Source organism: Oreochromis aureus, linkage group 4 (assembly GCF_013358895.1).
Source record: "Oreochromis aureus strain Israel breed Guangdong linkage group 4, ZZ_aureus, whole genome shotgun sequence".
NCBI classification, from domain to species: domain Eukaryota; kingdom Metazoa; phylum Chordata; class Actinopteri; order Cichliformes; family Cichlidae; genus Oreochromis; species Oreochromis aureus.
This window is the reverse complement of record NC_052945.1, coordinates 19787092-19814453: the sequence shown is the minus strand read 5'-3', so window position 1 is coordinate 19814453 and position 27362 is coordinate 19787092. Positions and strand designations below refer to the sequence as shown.

The window sequence follows — 27362 nt, the reverse complement described above, 5'->3', positions numbered from 1 at the left end:
TGGTTTTCGTTCCATTGTCATGGCCACAGTTTATTTCTGCACAGTCGCTCCATGTAGGTGAGATCCTCTGCCAACCTGAGATTCTTCTTCTTCATCACATCAGAGTTGAGGGAAGCTCTCCACACTTTGTGTCGAAAGGTGCGCATGGTGGACTGTGTGAGCTGTTTTCATCTCTTGTTCGACCAACTCTATGAACAGTATCTATCATGAACTGAATTTGGTTTTTTCCTCTTGGATGATCAGGGCGATTATATCCATCACCTCTTTTCTTACATCTTTGTTACTATGCTCTGGGAGATTCAGCAAACGCAGGTTCCACCGTCGACTATATCTCTCCGTCTCCTCTTGTTTCTCCTAAAGTGCAGCAATACGATCTTTCAGCTTCTTCACAGTAACCTCTGTCTCTTTGCTCTGTATTTCAAGACCTTTCACGTGATCCCGCACGGCAATGATCTCCTCCGTGTTTTTGTTGACCATTTGTTCAAATTTAGAGAATCTGTCATTCAGCCCATTAATAGCTTTCAAGATGTCAGCATTGGATACAGCTTCCTCTCTCGCCTCATGAACTTCGATGCGGCTCTTCCTTGGGTTGGGGCCATTAAGAGGGGTCTGAGGGAGAGGTTTGCAAAAGTCTACAAAGGTTTTATCTGGCTCCCAGTCCATTATCAGTCCGTCCTTTCTTCTTTCCTCCTTTTTGGCCATATTTACGAGCTTGTCCCGTGGCTGCTAGCTAAATGTTTCTTTACAAGCTCAACAGTTCACTGTATCGGAAGTCGACAGGAAAAAAAAAAAAAAAAGCTCAGTTCGGCCTGATTTTAGGGTACAAAGATGTCTTGTACATGGATTGAGGTCCAGTCTGCAGTGAAGCAGATGCTTTATTGGTCTGTTGTAGTGAAGAGAGAGCTGAGCATTAAATGTAGCTGTCCATTCCACTCATGTTTTATGAATCAGAAGTTTTATGTAGCTGCTTATTTGTCAAAATATGATATCTTATATAAGATATAACTTTCCTGGAATTATAAGACTGCTTTCACTCTTGTTCTGTTTTCTACTGTCATTTTGGTCGCCACTTTAAAACCACCATTAATTTAGACTCTGTTTACCAAATAATGTATTACTCAAATTCTTACAGAATCACATAGTGTTCTTGTCTTTCAAATCTCTACTTATTGAATTGCTTTTCAGTTCATTCCATGACAACAACTGAGAGAGGGCGATCTGGGATACCGCTCATGTCCCAGCCTGAATGACAGAGTTCATGTTCTGGTCACTGTTGTTCCTGCTGGCTCAGTGTCTCTACTAAGTGAAGAAGTTGTGAAAAAGCTGAGAAAAGTCAGACTGGCAGCCAGGGAAATGGGTACAGTAACAGTTTCAAACTTGTAATACATTATGTGGAATAATTTTGACATGTAAGTCTATAGACAGTAATAATAAAAAATAACAACAACAACAAATGCATGACATCTTATTAAGTTTTTGTGTTAACAGACATTCCCCAGCTGGCTATTCTCACCAAAGTTGATGAAGCCTGTCCTGCGGCAAAACAGGATCCCAAAAACATCTACAAGAGCAAGTACCTGAAAGAACAGGTAAATCTTTTCTGTTGGTAGTTTTTGATTTTTGTTTTGCTTTTACTTTTGAAACCTTTTATAAAATGTTAAGTTACATTTTTTAAATTCAGCACCAAAATCATTTTATACTTACTAATTAACGGAATTTAATTTAATACTCAGGTCGACAAATTTAGCCAGCTGCTGGGACTCCCAGTGAACTGCATCTTTCTTGTAAAGAACTACAGTTCAGAAATCAGCACCGATGACGACACTGATGCTCATATCCTGTGTGCACTGAAGCAAATGATTGTCTATGGAAACGACTTCCTCAACCACTTGAAAGACCAACACGTTCTCGTCCCAAAACGTGACACACTGACACTATGTAACAAATCGTCTGTATGTTACACTTTAGGAAGCAGATGTGAGACTGAACGCAGTACTGACTGAAATATAAATCACATCTTGTTATGTTACTTGGTTGGATTTGATGCATTCATTTTTGAAAAAAAAAGTCCATTAAGGACTGTCTCCGACTTAATATTTATCAGTATTTATCAGCGAACTATGGCTAACAGCTCACACACAGTCATGCTGTCATACTGTTAACATTGTCAGTATTAAATGTAAAAAATATAACGACAACGGAAAAAATTATAATGACCTTGTTTCACTATAGACTAAAGATAAATATGCATCCCTTTATTTAAACATTATAATGTGAGGCTTCATTAAATCCCAGTAAAGTCTGACATTTAGTTGGATATAGTCTTGTTATTTTACTCTGTATGGAAACCTTTAAAAACATTTAGCCAAAACTACTCTTATGTTTTAATATGCAAAAATCTTTGTTATGGTTTGTGGAGTTTTTTAATGGGCTGTGTCATTTTGTTGTAAAATTATTTAAAATAAAGCTTCACAGACAGAAACTAAAGCAGAGTTTAGAGTTTTTGTTTATGGGAAGGTTTTCATTTTCATTTATTTCTTAGTATTTTCACTTCTAGTTTGTGTGAATGATATTTGATTAGTCCCTTCATTGTTTCTCTCTATGTTTTCAACTCTGTTGGTATTTTGATATTTCATGGCTTCACTAGTTGCTTTTAATTAGATAATGTAGTAATCTAGAACATCATTACAGGCAACTTTATAATTAGATATTTTTCCCTGCTGACTGCAAATATTTTAACATAATTTACTCAAAATTGAGCAACCTTTTATTCTCGCTGCCCTTATATCAAATTTGGACATAGCTTCATTTACATTTTAAGTCATTTTAAGTCTAAATGTTTAATCTTTATTTAAAGACTGATAAATCACCAAGTCTGCAGCAAAGAGAATAAAAACTAAAAGTTATTTTCAAGCATTTATTTGATGAACTATTGTATCATAATCTGTGGGTTCATAATGTATCACATTCTTCCATGTCTTAATAAAAGAGTTGGTAAAGTAATAAGTCTGTTAAGTGTTACACTCTTCATTTTTGCCAGCTTTCTTTCCTTCCTATATATTATTCTATTTTATTCTATTGTATATAGTATTTTATTTCATTTCATTTTATTGCATTCCAGTGTTTTCTAATTTCTGCTACATAACTTTGCACTTTTGCTCTTACGAAACAAATTTCCCACCTGTGGGACTAATAAAGGTCATCTTATCTTCTCTTCTCTTATAGGTTAAACTTTATTAATATGTAGCAACTCATTTCCAGTCTTACTGACCAGATGCTCAAAATTTTAATACTATATTACTCTACTATACTTTCCCTCTCATAAACACCACTGCTTTCTCTGCAGCAGCTGTGTTGTTTTCAGTTTTTCTTATAGGCTACTACATTGTTATTTTCCTTTCAAAAATCAGCCACTATTTTGCCAGTATCAATAACTGTGATTGGTTAGATATTGAAAATCCCACCCCTTTCATGTGACTGTACTATCTAAATATTCAAGCTGATAATGAGCGTCATGTGACTGGTCATCCGGACCGCCAATGTAAGGAAAAGTGAATCCAGAAAATCAATGTCAAGGGCGGAGGTCTTGTCTTATCTATCTATCTTTCTAGCTGCCTAGCATAGGCTATCCTTAAATGATAAACTGCTCTCCAAAGACAGCGGCCCTGAAAAATCAAACACTCTGCAGATTGCACTGATACACACTGAAACTAAGCAGAGGATTCTTTGGTGATGTGAGGGAGAAAAAGATTCAAGGGAATGTGTGTTCAGATCACATGATTCATATATTATTGCAGATACATGTTGACTATTGTTTGTTTACTGTTAGTCATGTTACTGTCTCCCCTAAATCACTTTATGTTGGTTGACCTCTCAGGTCTGCCACAGAAATACTCATTTTACTCTGGAAAATATTTAACTGATAAATAAAAAATTTGTAAAGAAAAAAAAGGAATAAAAAAAAACCTTTTATACTATTTTATAGATGAGATTTTGAATTTACTTCCATTCATAAACTTAACATATATTTATTTGTATTTGGTGTAAGATGCCAATTAATGTAAAAATAATAATAATAATAAATACTGACAATAGAGTTGATGAACTGAATACAAGAATATTATTATAAACATACAAATGTAAAAAGAAAATGGCTTGCACGTATCTCACCAATCTTGCACAAAATCAAAAAAATAAATTTATATAATCATCATTATTGATGATTGTCTGCACAGTGTTATATTTTTAGGGGCTGGGATGGCTCAACCCAAAGTGATATTGTTTTCATCGGGCCCCAAACCTATGAAAATGACACAATGACATCTTAGCAATAGATCACAATTTTACTGTCACCACAGCCACTGGGTACCCAGTCTGCTAGGATCTGTTTCTGCTTTACACAGTTTCACTGCCACTTAGTAAGTACTTGGTGTCTTCATCAACCATAGTAATCTCCAAGGAGGTTTCCAATCCAGCACTGACAAGTTTCATACTAGCAACTGCCAGCAGCCACTCACCACAGGTGGTTGCCAACTGTTTCCTAGGCCTGAGTGTCCAGGAAGGAAAATGATGGAGTGGTGTATAATCTTTGAGAAGGAGAGATGCAGATGTTACTTTTGTTTTTATTAAACAAAAGGACAAGAGAACAGCACTATACTGCTAGCACAACTTGTGCTCATTGATAGTATGCTGTCTGTGCAGATACTAACACAAAGCTAGCAAAGAACGCAGAGCGATGATAAAACTGGCTGCATCCCAACCTCAGGTCAGAAGCTCAAGCGTGATCTTCAAAAGCAGTAACCCTAACGTTCAAGTGGTGTAATCTGTTTTAGTGTGAAAGGCTTAAGTGGAAGAAAGTTCGACTGTGAACCAGCAGCTTGCTGAAAATAAAATGGCTTGCATGGATTTGGACGGTAAAGGACGAGTCTGAGTTGCTCTACAAAGTGTCACTTGAATCCCTGTGCCTCAAAATGCCACCTGTCAACCATGTTTCCACAGTAGAATCGCAGTGATGATAACTGTCTCTCTGTGTTTCCATCTGTCTGTTCAAAGTTTGTAAATCATCATTAGGATAAGGATTTGTGTCTGTGCTTGACTGTAGTATAAGTATTATTATTGTTGTTTACTGGTAATTATGCGACAGTGCATTTTACAATATTTGGGTACAACCACCTGAATAACTCTCCTCCACTCCCTTGCCATGTAGCCGAGTTCCAGTCATCCCCTATCACAATTATTTTAAGGAATTACAAGAAGCAGAAGAAACAGAATAAAAATTAACAAATCATCATTTTTGCTGTTTATTGTGATTTTTATGCGAACAGTGCCACTAGACTATAATGTTTAAAGGTACACGCTCTGCATTCATATAAAAAACTACAAGAAATATAATATGAAAGCAGTATAGCTTTCTTACACAATTAGATGTCTGTTCAAAGGTTGACAGATACAAAAGCAAATCACAAAAACTGAAAGCCAAGTCTACAAAGCAAACACAGAAAATTTGTCATGGAAGCTAAGAGCAAAAAAAAGACCTGAAAATTTTCTAGTCTAAGAGTAAATGCTTTAGCCAAGGAAATGAAAATCAGCATGCAAAGAATTACTCCGACATTCCTGTTCAGACCCAAAAGTCATTTTAACACAACAATAAACAAGGTTCAGCAGGTCTGCAGGTTGTTGACGTAGTCCTCTCCAAAGTCGATCATCTGCTTCAGAGCAGCCAGTATCAGTGTGTCGACATCATCATCTGTTTGGATCTCAGAGTGGTAGTTCTTGACAGGAAAGATGCAGTACAGTGGAATACCCAGTGACACACTCACTTTCTCCATCTAAATTTCAACAGTTTAACATTTGTTAGCATTTATTTTACATAAATTTACTTGAATTAAACTGTTGGTAAAAATAAATAAATAAATAAATATTCCAGCTAAAATACTAAAAATTTAAAACTTTTTTTTAAAATTACCACTATAAAAGTACCTGTTCCTTCAAGCAGGAGCTCTTATACACATCTTTTATATTTTCTTTAACATCTGGACAGGCTTCATCGATTCTGGTGAGAATTGCCATTTGGGGAATTCCTGTCAATACACAGAATATCAGAGTTGAGGTGATGTTTGTCAGCTTATTTAATTGAATTGAGTTAATCCTATAACCAAACTTGGCTCTTACCCATGTCACTGGCTGCAAGTCTGACATCCCTCATCTTTTTCATTATATCATCACTCAGGAGTTTTACTTTGTTGGCATCGATCACACACACTAAAACATGAACTTTGTCATTTACAGTGGGCTCCTTGTTGTAGTCATGATCATGTTCGGATAATGAAGACTCAGGATTGAACTGGAAAACAATCAAATCAGTTAAACAAATATATACAAATGTTTCACAAATATATATATATATATATATATATATATATATATATATATATATATATATATATATATATATATATACACACACATGTTTTTGGAAATCTAACTTTTAAATACACTGTATGTGTTATTTAAAGGCATAAGAAAATAGTGTCTGCAAAAATGCCTTAAACTTCATTATACCTTGTAACCATCCTTCACGTGCCCCTTCATGGCCAGTATGATGTCTTCCACCTTAACTCCTCTGTGCTTCTCGTTGGGAGGGTTCATGGTCTTCTCAAGGCCCATGATGTCAGTGGCCCTCTTTTTTGGATTTTGAAAGTTCTGTACTGTAAAACAGAAGGTTTTAACTATTCTGATAACAGGGTTACCTGATCACTGAAGACTACAAAACTGGTTTCTGGTTTAGTATAAGGCTGATATCTGTAAGAACAACTATGGACAAAAGTAAAGTGAACTGAGCTTTAGACAGTGTAGCTTTAAAGCTGTTCAGTTTCAGTTCAGTAGTTTTGTTACAAATTGCATTACTTTTGTTTAACAAACAGCACAAAATACATGAGCTTGACTAAACCATACTTGAATTAAAACATACTTTTTTAGTGAAGCTTGCTCCATAATTTGCATCTGCCAAAGCTCTTGAGGTCATTCTGCCTTGTAAAAGAGTGTCAACCGAGTTGATGAAGCTGGACTTGCCGACACCAGCAGGTCCATGAAGAAGAATTCTGAGGTGCTGGAGCTCAGAGTTATGAGGCTGGTAATTATTTATGTACTGGAGATCACTGGTTTTGCCACTGTTCAAAGAAGAATATTTATGATGTCAAAGTCAAGAAAGTGAAACTGATAGTTGTGCAGATACAGTGGTGAGACTATGGAGGATGTTACAAACACTAACAAGAACAGGAAATTAAGCTGACAGCAACCGATTTTTGCAAGTAGATGATTTAAGATGTTTACGTGGCAAAAAAAAGCCCATTAAGAGTCAAACACTCACGTCCACTGCATTTTCCTCCATTCTTCACTTAAAACTGAAAACATGCACACAATTGACAAAAAACAGAAAATATATTTTTAAGACAGCATTTATTAAAAATATGTAATTTTTTCTGATCCTTTGACCTTAATTATATTTTATCTTACTCTTTGGAGGGTCTACAGGTCGAGACTTTTGTCCTCCCATTGCTAAAAAAAACATTACAGCACAATAATAACATCTATACATATGCATTAAAACATTTAGAACATAACACTCTTTGCCCAAAATCTTTTGTGTTGTATTAGACTTGTAGCAATACTTTCATTGCTACATTAATCAAACTGGGGAAATACAATTCACTAATTTATTTTTATTAATTAAAAATGAATTGAAGGGAAAATGATTATAAAAAGTTTTTATGCTTGTAATATAGTTTTAGCATGGCAAAAGAAAGTTCCCATATTGTAACAATGATCATTCATCATTTATCGTGTTTATGAATGCAGAATTTAGTTGAAGCATTTTGTTGATAGAATTATAAATAATCCTTACCTTGAAAACTTGTACGTACGAAACTTTTTCCTGTTGTATGTGCCTGTCGAACTAAAAAGAAATGACAACTTTTGAGACCAGGAAGCGGAACTGATGGCTGTCACTGTCGCAAGCTAGGATATTGGCAAATATGTTTGCATACTTTCATTTTTTCAAGTCTTGTTTTGTCTTCTGACTGGCAAGCACAGCACCCTCTACTCTGTACATCATTTTCTTTCAGAATAAGCCAATCATCTCCTGTGGAGATATTTTAAACAAAGATTCTTATACTTATACTTAGAAAATATATGGATATACATGTATTGTGTAATTAAGCCACAGCAAAAAATGCTGAACGTCTTTCATTATGCTGAGAAGGGCCTCCCATAGCTCACCTGTAATACTGCCACAGCCCACTTGAGGGTAGCAACCCAACAGCTAAAGCTTTTTGAATTGTAAAGTGAACAGTCAGTCATTCCAGTTCAGTTTGTACAGTAGACATACAGGGCAAATAAGAGTAACAATAAGCAATACAATGAAAATAAGTAGGGTAAATAAATAAATAAAGGAAAAAAGAGGGATGTGACAAACTTAATAATACCTTTGTACTTGAAAATAATATCTGTGACAGCTCATTTGTTGAAAATTTCTGAATGAATTTCAATCAATGATAAACCTTTTTTATTTGAAGTTAATTTAAGAGAGTTTAAGTAATATTCAATTTCAATTAAAAACAAATGAAATAATAGGGTTGGTTTTGACATTTACATGTATGTATGTGGAATTTCCCTAGTAAGATTGACAGTGGTACATTTTTTTTTCTTTGGTTTCAAAATAAGTGATAATGTTCTTCCCTTCAATTTTGACTTCGCATGTTGTTTTGCACAGTATATAATTTTCAAGTTCTCTCCAAAATGTAGCACTATATGAACGGCCATAAAACAAATGACTTTCAGGTTCAGATTTACAAAAGGTACATTTTCTATCAATGTCAGAGAATCTTGAAATGTATGTGTTGGATGGATATATGTTATGTAGTATTTTCAAATGTAATTCTCTTATTTTGCTTGCGATACAAAATCTAAAAGGAACAAGCCATGCATTATCCCATTTGATATTTTCAAAAATAGCATTCCAAAAAAACTTCCCTCTTGGAGTTATTTTCTTAGCATTATACAAACATTCTCTAATATATTTATTGGTGCATTTCTTGCTTAAGAGATCAATACCATTTATATAAAGAGTGTTAACGGATGCATGTAGTGTATTCTGTTCCTTGTAGCTTTTCATCAACTCAATCAGTCCGCTGGGAACGGACTTTATTACTGAGCTAAAATCTTTAAATTTGATAAGGAAGTCATTGTAACTTAGTAGTTGGCCTTCACAGTCAAATAAGTCTTTTAAATAGATTACATTTTTATCAATATATATACATATATATATCCAATTCAGCAAATAAAGTGACTTGTTCCTTTTAGTGATACATTCGTTGTTCCAGATAATGGATCTATGTGGAGAAAAGTTATGTGAACAGTGTTGGGGAGTAACGGAATACATGTACCGCCGTTACGTATTCAGAATACAAAATATGAGTAACTGTATTCCGTTACAGTTACCGTTTAAAAAGGTGGTATTCAGAATACAGTTACTTTGTTGAAATAAATGGATTACACGGCGGTACTTTCCTGTTTCATATTGTCGCGGGTCAGGATTATTTGGGTTTGTTTGACAGCTACGTTCTGTTGTTCCAGGCGGCAGCGTTAGGGTCGCCATGGTTACAGGGTGACGCGCTCTCTCTCTGCGTGATTCCTGGGTGAGAGAGCGCTTTTTTGTTGTTGTTGTTGTGCTAAGCTAAAAGGCAGAATGCTACAAGCATAGCTCTAAAGAATGTAGCCTGATGGGCAGTGTAGTCCGTGCTGCAGGGAGAATGGACTGCCGTGCCGTTATGTGTCTGTGAGCGAGGGAGGGAGAGAAAGGAAAAGTCCGAGCTGTCACGGAGCAAAAACGGGAGCTGGAAGCATGTAAATATAATAATAACCACAGCAGCCAAGAAGAGTGCCTGAGGAGCCCATTTGTAAGTAAGCTATTAAGACTTAACTGTACACTGTGTTCGTGTTTTCCTCCGGAAAAAATAAGTTCCGTTGGAGCAGCCTTTCAACGCCTCTCTCTGTCTCCCGCAAGCAAAGTTGACCCAGACAACAAAGTAAAGCTAGTTTTCGGCTACCAGCCCGACAGGGAACCAGACGTATTAGCCAGAGGTCCCTTTACTACGTTTCGTACTACGTACCTTCAGTAACAGTAATAAATCACAGCAATAGGACAGTCATGTAGCTGTAAACAGCATGATAATATATTAAGTATTCCAAAGTATTCAGAATACGTTACTCTCATTGAGTAACGTAACGGAATACGTTACAGAATACATTTTGGGGCATGTATTCAGTATTCTGTAGTGGAATACATTTTAAAAGTAACCTTCCCAACACTGTATGTGAATAACATAGTTTCCAAGCCAACAATGCCTGTTGATAAAATGCAGACATTTTAACTTTGACATACTGTAATTACAAGACAATAAGAACTGTAGACCTCCATCATTCCTAAAAATGTTGTGTGGAATGAAATGTCATAATGATCCAGGAGATTTTAAGCATTCTTTTAGTCATTTCACCTAAAATGTATAGTTCAGGTCCATGAAGTCCAGAAGGCCAAAACCACCTTTATCTTTAGGTCCACAAAGCAATGATTTTTTCATATGATGGTGCTTATTCTTCCATACAAAGTTAACCAACAAGTTATTAATATTTTTACATGTGGAATCATACACATTAAAGGAAAGGGCTGGATACACAAATCTGGAAACACCTTCACCTTTAGTCAAAAGGGTTCTACCAAAAACTGATAGGTCTCTTTGGAGCCATAAGTTCAATATACAGGGTGGGCCATTTATATGGATACAGCGTAACAAAATGGGAATGGTTGGTGATATTAACGTCCTGTTTCTGGCACATTAGTATATGGGGCAAACTCCTCAAGATGGGTGGTGACCATGGTGGCTATTTAGAAGTCGGCCATCTTGGATACAACTTTTGTTTTTTCAATAGGAAGAGGGCCATGTGACACATCAAACTTATTGGTAATGTCACAAGAAAAACAATGGTGTGTTTGGTTTCAATGTAACTTTATTCTTTCATAAAACCAGAATAATCCATCTGCCTTCATCTGAAGACAATGAATCAATAATGTTACCTTTAAAGTTGTTAAGGAGAATGGCTACGCCTGCCGAATGTTGAGAGGCGTAGCAAAAATAACACTGATCACCCCACTGTGCTTTCCAAAATTTTACATCATTATTACATGAACGAGTTTCTTGTAGAAAAATCAAATCAGCATTTTTCCATCTACAAAAAATGAAAATGGACTTTCTTTTGGTACTGTCACGAATACCTCGAACATTAAGGGATAGTATTTTTAAGGAACTGAAATGTAAGTGTACTTCCATAAGGGAAGAGGGGAACGAATAAAGTGAACCGGATGTCTTTTAAATTAACTAGAAACTTGAAAGGTGCCAAGGTATAAACACCTAAAGAAGATACTCTCAAAAGGGAACACTAAGGTTTGAGAACCTAAATAAAATTCTTCAGATTTCAGACTTTGTTTTTTGTTTGTTTTTTCCAGTGAAGTGGCCCAAATACTTAAGCAAATTTATACTCCTATAAAAGCAGGATGTTTAACGACTCACAATGTAAAACGCAAACAAGTTGAAATATTACCATAATAATGTTTTGCCAAATATTCGTATGACTAACTTGGAGGTATTAAAGGTTTATAGAAAATATAAAGAAGCTATTATTGGTTGTAGACATATTACCTAATGAACTTAAGGTATTTCAAATAGAAAAAAAAAATCATAGTGTACAAGTGTCACAAAATTATTACTAAATATTGAACAGTAACATTGAGAGCCTGAGGTAGCTGAAATACCTGTTAATGTTAGGTAACCTACAAAGTGAACTTAAGGTATTTCTGTCATCTTGCTGATCTTTTAGTAATCTCTTATTTATGCAGTGTGTCTTACACCATCAATGATGGCCACAGGACCAATCCATATGGTTTTTGTTAGATTTGTATTGTGATTGTCATTTATGCTTAGAAATATTTACTCATATATTCTTAGAGTTTTATAATTAGGTGTAGATTGGTAGAGGTTTGATCCTTAATAGTCTGCAAGCTTTGTGTGCATTCCAGAGCTCTCTGACTTTCACACCCACATTTTAGGAGCATGGGAGAGGTCGTACCTTGTCTTATTGTTTTATGGTAGGATAAACGTATCTATATCTGTTTTAGGCTAAGTGCCTTTTGTTTAGATGAACGGCTCTGGGGAGTCTTCCTGGGGTCACAGTTTGACCCCACACACACACATATACACACACACACACACACACACACACACACACACAAGGTATTCTTTGTTCACATGTATACCTATAAAGAGGTCATATGTTAATGAACCTATGCATATTCATGTAACCACAATAAAAGAGCAGTGTTACGGGAGAACGGACGAGAGCAACTGGGGTCAAGCGAAGGAACGGCGCCTGTCCAGTTCTCTCCCGTGCACGTGAAACATAAAGAATGTTGCCTACTCGTGTCTTGCTTGCTGTGTAATTACATTGTCTTCAACGTTCCAGCGAATAGGTTTAAGCTACAAACCTATCATTAATTGGTCCTTCGAGCCGGATCCCTGGAGTCGGCATTCACCGAGGAGAGAACCCTGACGTCAGCGAGACGTGAGAATTTGTCATCGGGCCGGTGGATTAGCTGTCTGTTTTCTCTCCTCGACGAATGACGATCGGCGGGATCCGAGGCTGATATTACACGCTAAGCAACACCGAGTAAGTTTAGAGTACATCTCTATAACTGTACGTCTTCGCCGGCTGTGTGGGGCGTTGTTCGTGGCCGCTTAGTGGGGCTAAAATTCGCCGTCTTAGTGGGGCGATGTACAAAACCGCTCAGTGAAGTTGTTGTACAGAAGCATTAAGTCGCAGAGTTGCGCAGTTCGAACTTTTTTTGGTTCGCCGTCTTAGTGGGGCGAGTTCCGCGGAGTCCAGACTGTGCTGGACAATAGGCCTATTTTGTGTTGTTGTTGTTGTGTTGAGTGTGTTTGTGTTCGTGTTAATGACTGCGGAGCAGGCGTGGTCTGGGACACGGTTGTTGTTGTTATCATTGGTTCCTAAGCAACCAAGAGTGTGTCCGAGCGTGACAGACGTTTATGCTGGACTTCGCTCCTGGGAGCGCACAGTATTTTAAAAAAAAAAAAAAGTGACGGCTCCTTAGCTGCGCGGGTTCACGCGAGCACGGTCGTGCGGGTTTCACGCGGACCTGTATGAGGTGCCGTAAGGGACATTATTACTGAAACGCTCTCACACACACTACTGAAATTTTACCTCTCACACACTACTGAAACGCTCTCACACACACTACTGAAACGCTCTCACACACACTACTGAAATTTTACCTCTCACACACACTACTGAAATTTTACCTCTCACACACACTACTGAAACGCTCTCACACACACTACTGAAACGCTCTCACACACACTACTGAAATTTTACCTCTCACACACACAACTGAAACGCTCTCACACACACTACTGAAACGCTCTCACACACACTACTGAAACGCTCTCACACACACTACTGAAATTTTACCTCTCACACACACAACTGAAACGCTCTCACACACACTACTGAAACGCTCTCACACACACTACTGAAATTTTACCTCTCACACACACAACTGAAACGCTCTCACACACACTACTGAAATGCTCTCACACACACTACTGAAACGCTCTCACACACACTACTGAAACGCTCTCACACACACTACTGAAATTTTACCTCTCACACACACTACTGAAATTTTACCTCTCACACACACTACTGAAACGCTCTCACACACACTACTGAAATTTTACCTCTCACACACACTACTGAAACGCTCTCACACACACTACTGAAACGCTCTCACACACACTACTGAAATTTTATCTCTCACACACACTACTGAAACGCTCTCACACACACTACTGAAACGCTCTCACACACACTACTGAAATTTTACCTCTCACACACACTACTGAAACACTCTCACACACACTACTGAAATGCACTCACGCACGCCACTGAAACCAGAGGCATTTCCGCTGAACAGGAAGTTGTTTCCTGACAAGGAAACTGATGGAAAAAGTGGTATATTTCAAAACACTACAGGGATGTCTACTCAGCAACCTGCTAGTACAGCTGTCCCCAACCTTTTTTGCGCCATGTAAACGATATAAACATAAAAATATGATAAATACCCTGAAAACCATAAATTTCAAACTCAAGCCTCAACTCTTGCGACCCGGTACCAAACGACTCACAGACCGGTACTGGTCCAGGAATTGGGGGTTGGGGACGGCTGTGCTTGTAGCCTAAGTGAAGCAGCCACATTACTTAACAATATTTTAGCTTCCTTGAATCAAGGAATGGATTCAAGGTGCAGCAGGGAATTTGGCAAGTATGTCCTGTTTCCCCTAAGCTTTTATATTGGCAACTCAGTTGTTAACACTGTTAATCAAAAATTCTAACGACAAGGAATATCAATTTTAATAAAGACTTCAAAATAAGTCAATTCACAGATGACACATCTATTTTTTGAAAGATAAATACGTGGTAGAGAAAACTAAATTTTCTAAAGCTTCTCGCTTATCTCTCAGTATCAAAAAATGTGAACTTCTCCCGATTCATACAAGCTCTGACTCCTCAATAGCTTTAGTTAGAGTTGAATCTAAAGTTAAATATATAGGGCTGATAATATCTAAAAAACCCAATTAGCAGAAAAGACACCAATATTTCTAACTGTATCATGGAGATGAAGAAATCACTTAGCCACTGGTTAATCAGAGACCTCGCTATTATTGGCAGAAAGCTGAAGGCATCTCCAAATTGATTTATCCTTGTCACTCTCTATATATCGCCTCTAAAAGCCTTAATAAGGCTAATACAGTTATTTTCGAATTTTTGTGGAGGAATAAAACCCATTACATTGAAATATCTCAGCTTGTGAAGGAATACAATAAAGGTGGTATCAAAACTCCAGAATTAGAATTTATGGTTGGCACCCTTAGAATTAAACGGTTAAAATCTTGTCTGTCACAGCCAGACTCTACTTAGCTCCACATCCCATGATCCTTGTTTAACAAAATAGGAGGATTAGACTTTATTTTGAAATGTGATTTTGCGGTAAATAAAATCCCCATAAAGATATCAAACTTTCCAAAACAGACTTTGCATTTTTGGGAAAATGAGATTTACCCACAACTTCTCCCCATAATTCAACCTTATGGAATAATAGGGTAATAACACTTAATCAAAAATCAATTTTCAAGAGTGACTGGTTTAAACAAAAAGATTATATTCATAACAGATTTGTTGGATGATAACGGTGTCATTCTAAGTTACACAGACTTTTCAGAAAAATATTGTCTAAACTGTTCTCAAAGAGAATATAACAAATTTTGTGAACTGGTCCCACTGCCTCTGCTTCATTAGATTAAAAATTTTATGATATACAATAATTTCTCATCAGTGCTCCCAAATTTATTGCTAGGGCAATGTCAGCTGTTTGATAAAAATGCAATAAGAAATTTATTAGTAGTTTCTTCAAAGACAAAATATTTCATAGTTACAACAGAATGGTTACATTGCATGGTTCTAATTTAGTTATTTCATATACACTGGATAAAGCATACTAAAAATTTATGAAATAGCCTATTCTACCTAAAGTTAAAGAAACAAACTTTAAAGTAATAAACAAAATTAATCCTGTGGCAGAATTTCTAAAAGAAAGAGATTTGGCTTTGAGGTGGATCAGTGTTCTTTTTGTACTGATGAAAATGTAACCCTAGAACATCTTTTTTTTCCTATGCCCTATCACACAATGCATTTGGTGCAACTTAAAAAAATGGATTTCCCTAAATATTAATGATGTGCCACTATTTGAACTACATCATAATTTTTTTTATATGGATCATCTAGCATTGGGTGTCTCAGACATTATTAACATCATCATACTTTTGAGTAAATATCGTATCCATTGTGCTAAATGGAGGAACGCTAAGCCTTCTCTCCCTGGTTTTATTGATGATTTTAAGATATTTTTTTTCTTTGCTAAAAAGAGAAAAGCACATATGCCAAAAAAATAACCAGGATAATGGCCGTCTCCTGCTGTTCTAAATTTTGACTTATGCTGAGGCTAATATATTATTAAGTAATGCAGCTGTTTCACTTAGGCTACTAGCAGTAGGGCTGGGTATCACTGATTTCTAGAATCAATTTGATTCCGATTCACAAGGTCCAGAATCGATTTGATCCATGATTTGATTCGATTCAGTTCGATTTGATTCTGGGAAATTTTGACAGTCAGAAATATAATTCAGATTAGTACATTTACATATTTTTGTATCTATAAAAAGGAAGCTGACACACACAAGACTTTATCAAAGGTGTAAGCCTCACAGCAGATGCCTTTGTGTCAAAGTAGCTGAAGATAAAACACAGAAAAACATGAAGGTGATTTTTCCTGGCCTGGGAATTTATAAAAAATATTCTGCAGTACATCAAAAACGAAAGAAAACCATTAATCAACATATGAACGTTACCTCTGATGTTCCAGCGGTTTTATTAGAGACACGGCTAAGCGCTTTGCATTTTGCATAATTTTAAAAGTTTAAATTTGTTCAGTATTGAATGGCAGAAATTAGGTTTTCTTTTCGGAAGTATGTAAAACGAAAAAAACAAAAACAAAACAGCGTCCGACAGCGCTGTAAACAACAGTAGACTTGTGCATAACAAGCAAGCGAATAATGCAGAAAACAGATTTTTAGACGGGAAACTGTTCTTGAAGTACAGAGAGAGAGAGAGAGAGAGAGAGCTGTGCATGACGTGTGATTTTATCGTGGTGGAAGCAAAACAGTAAATGTCAGAGGGAATTCATGACGATGTTTATGTGAAGCGTAGTTTGGATCTTCTTTTGCTGCTGGTTCGGTCAATATTGTTTGGAGAGAGATAAAACTAACAGCTTTAGAATCGGCGCAAAAACGGCGTGAAAAGCGCGGACCCGCCGAAACATCAGAATCAGCGAGCTTTCAGCCCCGACCGTGTCCGTGCAGTCGGGTGAGAAAGGCGACATCTCACTGATTCTGATCCGCGGGTCCGCGCTGTGTGTTTACGTCTTTGTGCAGAATCCGTGTACCTGCTCTCATTTACTGTCTTAGCTGTTTGGTGGTTGTTGAAATTTTGTGAGGTTTCACCTGAGATTCTGGCATTTCGGGCAAAATAAATTTATATTAAAAAATCGATTCAGTAGTTTAATGAATCGATTTCATGTTATACAAGCCAGAATCGATTTGAATCATAAATCGATTATAAAAACCCACCCCTAACTAGCAGGTTGCTGAGTAGACATCTGTGTAGTGGTTTGTTTGAAATCTACCACTTTTTCCTTCAGTTTCCTTGTCAAGAATTAACTGCCTGTTCAACTGAAACGCCTTCCTGTTTAACTGAAATGCCTTCCTGTTTAACTGAAACGCCTTCCTGTTTCACTGAAACGCCTTCCTGTTCAACTGAAATGCCTTCCTGTTTCACTGAAACGCCTTCCTGTTCAACTGAAACGCCTTCCTGTTTCACTGAAATGCCTTCCTGTTCAACTGAAACGCCTTCCTGTTCAACTGAAACGCCTTCCTGTTTCACTGAAATGCCTTCCTGTTCAACTGAAACGCCTTCCTGTTCAACTGAAATGCCTTGGTTTTTCAGTAGTGTGTGTGAGAGCGTTTCAGTAGTGTGTGTGAGAGGTAAAATTTCAGTAGTGTGTGTGAGAGCATTTCAGTAGTGTGTGTGAGAGGTAAAATTTCAGTAGTGTGTGTGAGAGCATTTCAGTAGTGTGTGTGAGAGCGTTTCAGTAGTGTGTGTGAGAGGGTTTCAGTAGTGTGTGTGAGAGCGTTTCAGTAGCGTGTGTGAGAGGTAAAATTTCAGTAGTGTGTGTGAGAGCGTTTCAGTAGTGTGTGTGAGAGGGTTTCAGTAGTGTGTGTGAGAGGGTTTCAGTAGTGTGTGTGAGAGCGTTTCAGTAGTGTGTGTGAGAGGTAAAATTTCAGTAGTGTGTGTGAGAGCGTTTCAGTTGTGTGTGTGAGAGCGTTTCAGTTGTGTGTGTGAGAGCGTTTCAGTAGTGTGTGTGAGAGGTAAAATTTCAGTAGTGTGTGTGAGAGCGCTTCAGTAGTGTGTGTGAGAGCGTTTCAGTAGTGTGTGAGAGTGTTTCAGTAGTGTGTGTGAGAGGTAAAATTTCAGTAGTGTGTGTGAGAGCGTTTCAGTAGTGTGTGTGAGAGCGTTTCAGTAGTGTGTGTGAGAGGGTTTCAGTAGTGTGTGTGAGAGCATTTCAGTAGTGTGTGTGAGAGGTAAAATTTCAGTAGTGTGTGTGAGCGTTTCAGTTGTGTGTGTGAGAGCGCTTTCAGTTGTGTGTGTGAGAGCGTTTCAGTAGTGTGTGTGAGAGGTAAAATTTCAGTAGTGTGTGTGAGAGCGTTTCAGTAGTGTGTGTGAGAGCGTTTCAGTAGTGTGTGTGAGAGTGTTTCAGTAGTGTGTGTGAGAGGTAAAATTTCAGTAGTGTGTGTGAGAGCGCGCTTCAGTAGTGTGTGTGAGAGCGTTTCAGTAGTGTGTGTGAGAGGGTTTCAGTAGTGTGTGTGAGAGCATTTCAGTAGTGTGTGTGAGAGGTAAAATTTCAGTAGTGTGTGTGAGAGCGTTTCAGTTGTGTGTGTGAGAGCGTTTCAGTTGTGTGTGTGAGAGCGTTTCAGTAGTGTGTGTGAGAGCGTTTCAGTAGTGTGTGTGAGAGGTAAAATTTCAGTAGTGTGTGTGAGAGCGTTTCAGTAGTGTGTGTGAGAGCGTTTCAGTAGTGTGTGTGAGAGTGTTTCAGTAATAATGTCCCTTACGGCACCTCATAGACCTGAGCTGTGCGGTTAATCGCATGCTTATAAATGGAAGAGATTAAGTTTTCAGGAAAACAGCAGCCTTGAAGAGCGTGTGGAGAAGGCCAGTCCACATCAGCAGCAGTTAAGCTATGCTCTGGTGAATGGCTTCCCCCACCCCGTGCTGACACAAAATGTTTAGATGATTCTTTAGATTGCCCTGATCAACAACAGCCTGTGCTCCAGACCATTACTTTAACCAGTTGTTAACGGTAATCTGCATTAAGCTTAAGGTTGCTCAAATTCAGTACAATGACATATGAGATGAAGTAAAATAGGCAAATATTTTACCTAATGAAGTGCATAGAGGCACTTGACCTGTTTGAAAACTGTCATCCTAATATGAGCCATTATTGAGATATAGAGCACAGATATGAAACAAACTAATATGCTGAACTCTGTATGAAACAGCTGAAAACTACATGATGGAGAAGCTGAGTTGAATATGAAAATGTAAGTCTTTGCCACTGTGGGCAAAGCACGCAACCACTGTGTGAGGTTGTGTTGCGGTCTCTTCTGAGCTGATGAGCAAGCTACACATTATCAGATCGGGAGCTGGCTGAGAACTCATCAAAGAAAGGGGAAGAGAACTATGATAACTCGAGTATGTAGCGTATCCGTGAGTTCAGCTTCTTCTTTCAGATGCGCAGCAGTTTTCCTGGATCTTGACTCATGTGTGTAGAGTGTTCATAGCATCAGCATCATGTTTTTGTTTATTTGCTTTGTTGGGTTGAAAAATAATTAAATAAACTTGTGATCATACTTATGGATCTCCATGGCACATATCATCAGCCATATGATTTATTTATGCAGATGAAAAAAGTGAGTGTGAATGTGCCTGACGTCGCAGTGTGTGTGTGCGTTGTGTAAACGTAATTGTCACAAATTGTGAGAGCGGTGATTCTGCAGGTCACCAGCTAGTGTAAAGAAAAAAAAAGAGTAAAAAAGAGACAAAATCTACATTGTAGATGGAAAAATCATAGGAAAAAGGTTTTGTGTTTATTAGCCAAGAACAACTACAATCTCATTTTCTGCTTTTAAGAAAGGAGAGTTCTGTGTGTTGGTTAAACAGTGATGATAATAATGAAAAATGTCTTAGTTTTGTCACTTTCAGATGAAAAGCAGACCTGGATCGATTTTCCACATGCAGCAGTCGGAAGAAAGTTATAGTTTAACATCATTGGAAACATTCAGGCCAATTTCTGGCTAACTTATTTACAGCTCCATGTGTCCCTCATCCTCACAAGCGAGCTCTCACTCCTCCCTGAAGACAAGGAATGCAGTTCCAAGAGCAATAACATGGCAGATAAAGAGACAGCAGCAAAGTCCTGAGCAAAGAGTCCCAGCAAGCAGCAGCAGTGTGGACAAACAGCAGTGGAGAAGAAGAGCAAACCATCATCCTGACTGATCGGATGAATGACACTGTGTTTCCAACAAGCTGCAAAGTCACTGTGCTTGTGAAAAGGACTTTTGAGGAGAACTGGGGAGACTGTTGGAGGTTGACATTTGCCACTTTCGGAGTAAAATGGCAAGAAGAGACAGTGGAACACAGGACAAAGCTGAAGAAGAACTGCCGGCTGTTGGACTGTTGAAGTGGGAGAGGACAACAGAGTGAGAGTAAGTAAGGACACAGAGGAATGCTGTTGTTTAATGTGGGAAATCAAAATTTGGGTTAGCAAACCTGGGGAAAAGAAAACTGACTGTTTAAGTGGAGAATTGTGAAGGAATCTGAAACACTGCAAAAAGAAACATATACAAAATCACACACACAAGCAGAATATGCATTAACCCTACTAACACAAACACAAGAGAGCTCATGAAGATTAGGCAGCATCTTGAGCATGTGAGTCTGTTTATCACCTCGTGTGATGCAAAGACCAGTGGACTCATAGCACATTAGTTACAAAATGATCAAATAATAGCAGAGAAGTGTGTAGGAAAGGCAGCTTTAAGAACATGCCCTGCTGGAGATGCAGCTCCACAGACATCGATTAAACCTGCCTAATAACACAAACATACATGCAATGAAAATCAGCTTGTTATCTCTCATCAGTGTTAAAATAGTGTCAATTTAACAGACACTTGTTATCAAATGCTGAATTTATCCAATGCTGACAGTTAACTCTCTAGGTTGCAGGACAACAGTTTAACTTTTGTGGGAAAAAAAAGATTCTGGTTTGACCAACCAGTGATCAGACAATAAATTTAGTTGTTAATATAGTAAATTGGGAGATGCTTTCTGCCTGATTGATGCAGCACAAGTAATTTACTGTATGAGGGAAATTCCATTTTTGTGATAATATTTTGAACATGCATTTCTGTTGTCCTGTCATCTTAGTGGGTTAATAGCTGATATGCAAATTGGTTGATGGTTCTTGGATTAATGAAAGGTGACTGAATTCTAGCACGAGTGAATGGGATGTGTTGGAGTGGAGACTCTAAAACACTGAGTTTCCTGTTGTGATGTGCGAGTGAATCCTGTACCCAGATACACAACTCTGAATACATGAGAACAAACTTCTTTTGCGAAATGCATGACAACATGTCACATGTTTTATGATGACGGAGAAAAAGGAAAACTAAATAAAATTTGTGGCCTAAATGAGTAAAAAGTACAGTCCTGGGGATTAAAATTCATAGCTAATGAGACATGAGGCTTATGTTGTGTGTTGTGCGGCTGATGGTTGGTTTGGAGTTTATCTAGCTGATGATTTTTCTTTTGTTGTGAAGTTGAGCCTGCCAATTAGTATGATGGTATGATAAATCATGCTAATGGTATGATTTACCCTCCTGAGATGAGGAGCATGTGTCATGACTTAACGAGGCCTTTTTATTTTGTTACTTTCACAGTGCACTGAAAGTTTTGTTTGATGATCTCTGTTTGAGCAGATCTGCACGATTAGAACTGAAGCGCTATACGACATGTCGAGAAAATTGTTGCAAGTGAGTTTCTCCAAAAGATTACAATGGGCTCTGGAGAAAGCCACTTATATGGGACAATTAGAAAATAGGTCCCTACCCAAAAAAGGATTAAGCGAGATAATCCAATATAAAGTTCTTCTTTTCTTTTTGAAATGACGTCATTTTGCTGAGAGTGGAAATGAAAATGCGACAATAGGTTCCACTATCAGCAAAGAACAAATGAATGAATACATGAATGAATGAGTGAGAGAAAATAAAACTGACTGACTGGTAAAAGCGGACAGAAGCTGACAGACTGACTGACATCACTGTGCGAAGTTAACCCCCACCTGACAAAGGTGAAGATGAATCTATGTGTGTTTCTTTTTACAGGAGCAGAAAGATGACAACAACATCGAGGTTGCGTGATGATTTAACCTTTTAAATGCCACTTTCTGTGTCTGTGCATCTACCAGGGGTGTTATTCACTACCTTGTGTTGCTCACAGAGGTGACTGTGAGAAAGTGTGTATACACCTGCGCAGCGCTAACTTTTCTACAGCATTACAGTTCTTCATGTGATTTGATCATGTGATTTATACCAGGATAGCTGGTTGATGTTTTCTACTACAGGATTTCTGGGTTCATGTGTGAAGAAAACTGTGTTTACAGGTTATGAGTTGGTGATGCTGTTACACTGTGTTTTGGGGAAAATGTGAAGGTTACTTTGATGATATGAATAACATGTGAGACATTCCCTGTGTTGAAACTAGTGTCACTTCTTTCCACAGCTATGGATGGCTAACTTTATGGTCTTTTTATAGCACCTCTGGAACCTGTCAACTTCTGCCTGACCTCCAGGATTGTCCATGTGTGTTGCTAATGTTTGTTTTTCTAAGAGTGCATGTAGAGGATTCAGCAGAAACGGACAAGTAACATGAGAAAGCAAATAGGAGATGCAGTGTTTGTGGAATAGTTTGATATGGGGCTCATTAGCTGGCCACTACTGAGCTCCTAGTGTTAAATACATGGAGTGACTTTGCTTAAGGGAAGTCACCGATTACACTAATGTTAACTGAGTACATGGGATGATCCATGTCTGAGGCAAATTATGCCAATAATTGTAGTTTACTGATTTGAGAAAACCTGCACATGATACTTGTCCTGCTGATGCTGAATGCTTTATTACTCTTATGATACAATTGTTTATAGGTGTGGAGTTTGATTTCACTTCCAGATCTTGTTTTCCAGGCCATGATGGTGTGTATGATGGCTCCAGGCAGAGCCAGATGTTGAGCACTCTTACTGTGCAAAACACACTAACATCTTTTATTGCAGGGTTATGGAGCTGCTCCAGAGGAGATGCCCTGATGTTGCCTGGGACGTGATCTGGCTAACCTTTTTCTTTAAGACAGGAATCTGGTTTTGATGAGTTGACTCATGAGAGTGTCCATGCGTCAAGAGGAGGGGTCCAGAATTACATGAATTACATGAAACTATGTTTTCTATGTTTTCTAAACTATGTTTTTTTATGATTTTTGTGTGATTTGTGTGATTAACAGTTCATTTACGGGTATTAAACCTATGCAAAGTGGTGCATCCATGTTCAGATGAGGCTTTGATGGTCCATAAATGAAGCTCACTGAACTAAAGAATGTGGTTTGATGATGATTGACATGCTTTCCAAGGAGGAGTTTTTCCTCCTAGCAAGGAAATACAGGTGCAGCAGTCAGAGTATTGCTGAAAGGAATCTCCTGAGAAATCTTCTGAGGCCCAGTGAGAAGCAACCCATTCCAGGCATAGCTGCCTCCAGGCAGGGGTTGAGGCCAAAGGTCGAGCTGTTTGGGGCCCATCATGAGATCAGACTTTGGAGCCACAGCAAGGACCATGAAGCTGCGTTGGAATGAGAGCTGTGCCAAGGGGGCTTTCCAGAGGCCAACAGAGGAGATTGTGGACGACAGACGGGCACCTGAAGGATGAGGGGAGCGTGCCAAGCTCCATCGACAGCACAGGGGGAGTCCAAGGATGGCATCATGATTCTGTGAGAAGCACAGGAGCCAGAAGCTATGGTGGTGATGACAGCAGTTTCCTATGAACATCACCTAATGCTGTGTCACTGTACTGTGTATACGATGGCACACTGAAGACTGCTGGGATCATAACAGCAGTAAGATAACTGGATCCAGCACCCTTTCCACAGAGGGGTTTTCCTGTAGAGGATGGACAATGGAGGAGGCATAAATATCCCCCACAGGACAGAGGCCTGAAGTGAGGTGATGGGGGTTGGTAGAGGCCATAAAACTAGAGTGCTGAAGAGGTCTGCAGCTCTCACAATAGCTGAGACCCATGTTGACAAACAACAAACTCAACTGGTATGTTTGAATGTCTATTCTACATACATTTGGACTCTGGTCCTATGAACAGTGATGGAAACAACTGGAAGAGACATTTATGATGCCCTGCAGAACTTAAACCACTCTGCAGAGAGACGTGTGATTTACATGTCTTGCGGAGGAGCACAACCAAGCTGGAGTGATCTTGAAAATGTTAATTTCTCTTTTGACCATTAACAATTCATTTGTTTGCTTGTAGGATGCAGTTTACCATTGAATGAGATCAATGAGAACTTGGATAACTGCTAATACATTTGTGAAAATGTGTACGTTTACATATGCTGAGTATAAAAATGTTTGCATTAACACTGACAGACATGAGGTATTCATACCTGGGTACTTTTCTAGCATAATTGTCAAAAGGGGGGAAATGTTAGATTTGTATTGTGATTGTCATTTATGCTTAGAAATATTTACTCATATATTCTTAGAGTTTTATAATTAGGTGTAGATTGGTAGAGGTTTGATCCTTAATAGTCTGCAAGCTTTGTGTGCATTCCAGAGCTCTCTGACTTTCACACCCACATTTTAGGAGCATGGGAGAGGTCGTACCTTGTCTTATTGTTTTATGGTAGGATAAACGTATCTATATCTGTTTTAGGCTAAGTGCCTTTTGTTTAGATGAACGGCTCTGGGGAGTCTTCCTGGGGTCACAGTTTGACCCCACACACACACACACACAGACACACACACACACACAAGGTATTCTTTGTTCACATCTATACCTATGTAAAGAGGTCATATGTTAATGAACCTATGCATATTCATGTAACCACAATAAAAGAGCAGTGTTACGGGAGAGCGGACGAGAGCAACTGGGGTCAAGCGAAGGAACGGCGCCTGTCCAGTTCTCTCCCGTGCACGTGAAACATAAAGAATGTTGCCTACTCGTGTCTTGCTTGCTGTGTAATTACATTGTCTTCAACGTTCCAGCGAATAGGTTTAAGCTACAAACCTATCAGTTTTCTTTCCATTGTCATGGCCACAGTTTATTTCTGCACAGTCGCTCCATGTAGGTGAGATCCTCTGCCAACCTGAGATTCTTCTTCTTCATCACATCAGAGTTGAGGGAAGCTCTCCACACTTTGTGTCGACAGGTGCGCATGGTGGACTGTGTGAGCTGTTTTCATCTCTTGTTCGACCAACTCTATGAACAGTATCTATCATGAACTGAATTTGGTTTTTTTCCTCTGGGATGATCAGGGCGATTATATCCATCACCTCTTTTCTTACATCTTTGTTACTATGCTCTGGGAGAATCAGCAAACGCAGGTTCCACCGTCGACTATATCTCTCTGTCTCCTCTTGTTTCTCCTAAAGTGCAGCAATACGACCTTTCAGCTTCTTCACAGTAACCTCTGTCTCTTTGCTCTGTATTTCAAGACCTTTCACGTGATCCCGTACGGCAATGATCTCCTCCATGTTTTTGTTCACCATTTGTTCGAATTTGGAGAATCTGTCATTCAGCCCATTAATAGCTTTCAAGATGTCAGCATTGGATACAGCTTCCTCTCTCGCCTCATGAACTTCGATGCGGCTCTTCCTTGGGTTGGGGCCGTTAAGAGGGGTCTGAGGGAGAGGTTTGCATAAGCCTACAAAGGTTTTATCTGGCTCCCAGTCCATTATCAGTCCGTCCTTTCTTCTTGCCTCCTTTTTGGCCATATTTACGAGCTTGTACCGTGGCTGCTAACTAAATGTTTCTTTACAAGCTCAACAGTTCACTGTATCGGAAGTCGACAGGAAAAAAAAGGAAAAAAAACCCCTCAGTTCGGCCTGGTTTTAGGGTACAAAGATGTCTTGTACGTGGATTGAGGTCCAGTCTGCAGATGCTTTATTGGCCTGTTGTAGTGAAGAGAGAACTGAGCATTAAAATGTAGCTGTCCATTCCACTCATGTTTTATGAATCAGAAGTTTGAATGCAGTACTGACTGAAATATAAATCACGTCTTGTTATGTTAATTGACTGAAAACAGCATGAATAACTTGTACTTAGGATAAAGTCATGGTGTTGGATTTGATGCATTCATTTTTGAAAAAAAGAAAGTTCTTGAATGACTGTCTCCTGACTTTATTTAATATTTATCAGTATTCATCAGTGAACTATAGCTAACAGCTGACACACAGTCATACTGTTAACATTGTCAGTATTAAATGTAAAAACTATAATGACAACCAAAAAATGCAAATGATATAGACTAAAGACAAATATGCATCCTTTCATTTAAACATTATAATGTGAGGCTTCATTAAATCCCAGTAAAGTCTGACATTTAGTTGGATATAGTCTTGTTATTTTACTCTGTATGGAAAATTTTAAAAACATTTAGCCAAAGCTACTCTTATGTTTTAATATGCAAAAATCTTTGTTATGGTTTGTGGATTTTTTAATGGGTTGTGTCATTTTGTTGTAAAATTATTTAAAATAAAGCTTTACAGACAGAAAACAAAGCAGAGTTTAGAGTTTTGTTTATGGCAAGGTTTTCATTTTCATTTATGTCTTAGTATTTTCACTTCTAGTTTGTGTGAATGATATTTGTTTAGTCCCTTCATTGTTTCTCTCTATGTTTTTGTCACGACTGCCGAGGCGAGCCGTGTGATGTTGAAGGGGGAAAGGACCCAAAACGCAGGCAGTAGATGATAATGCTAGTGATGTTTTATTTACACAGAGGTGAGATGGCAAAACAGGCAAGAGGGAAGACAAAACTAAAGACCTAAACTGGGAAAGCTAAATGACAAACCTGAGAACATACGAACAGGGTGAGAGGCAGAGAGATGCAGACGAGGAACAGGACACCGTGGAACACAGAGTAACGCAGACTGACACGGAGTAACGCAGACAAATCGGCAACAGGTAGGAGAACACACAGGGTTTAAATACACACACCAGTAATCAGGGGATGAGCGACAGGAGGGCAACACAGCTGGGAGAAATCAGAGCTGACGGGACAGGAGAAATGTAAACTGAACACACTCACATCAGACAGAGACCTTCACAATAAAACAGGAAACTCAGACACGGGGAACCAAACAAGACGCAGAACTAAACAGACAGATTCACAAACAGACAGGGTGACACCATAGACAGACAGAGACACAGACGCAGACTCAGAGGCAGACCGAATATA

At 38.4% G+C, this 27362-nt stretch overlaps 1 protein-coding gene and 1 pseudogene across 1 annotated transcript; one reads left to right on the top strand and one right to left on the bottom strand.

Moving 5' to 3' along the window:
• Nucleotides 1-1235: 1235 nt before the first annotated feature.
• On the top strand, nt 1236-3230 carry LOC120439845 (interferon-induced protein 44-like). The gene is made up of 4 exons (XM_039611123.1): nt 1236-1357; nt 1489-1589; nt 1734-1920; nt 3226-3230. Exons 1-4 carry the CDS (start codon nt 1354-1356, stop codon nt 3228-3230), a joined length of 297 nt encoding a protein of 98 aa, XP_039467057.1. The 5' UTR covers nt 1236-1353.
• A 2074-nt stretch (nt 3231-5304) lies between these two features.
• Nucleotides 5305-7976, bottom strand: LOC116322176 (annotated as a pseudogene).
• Between the last annotated feature and the right edge of the window lie 19386 nt (nt 7977-27362).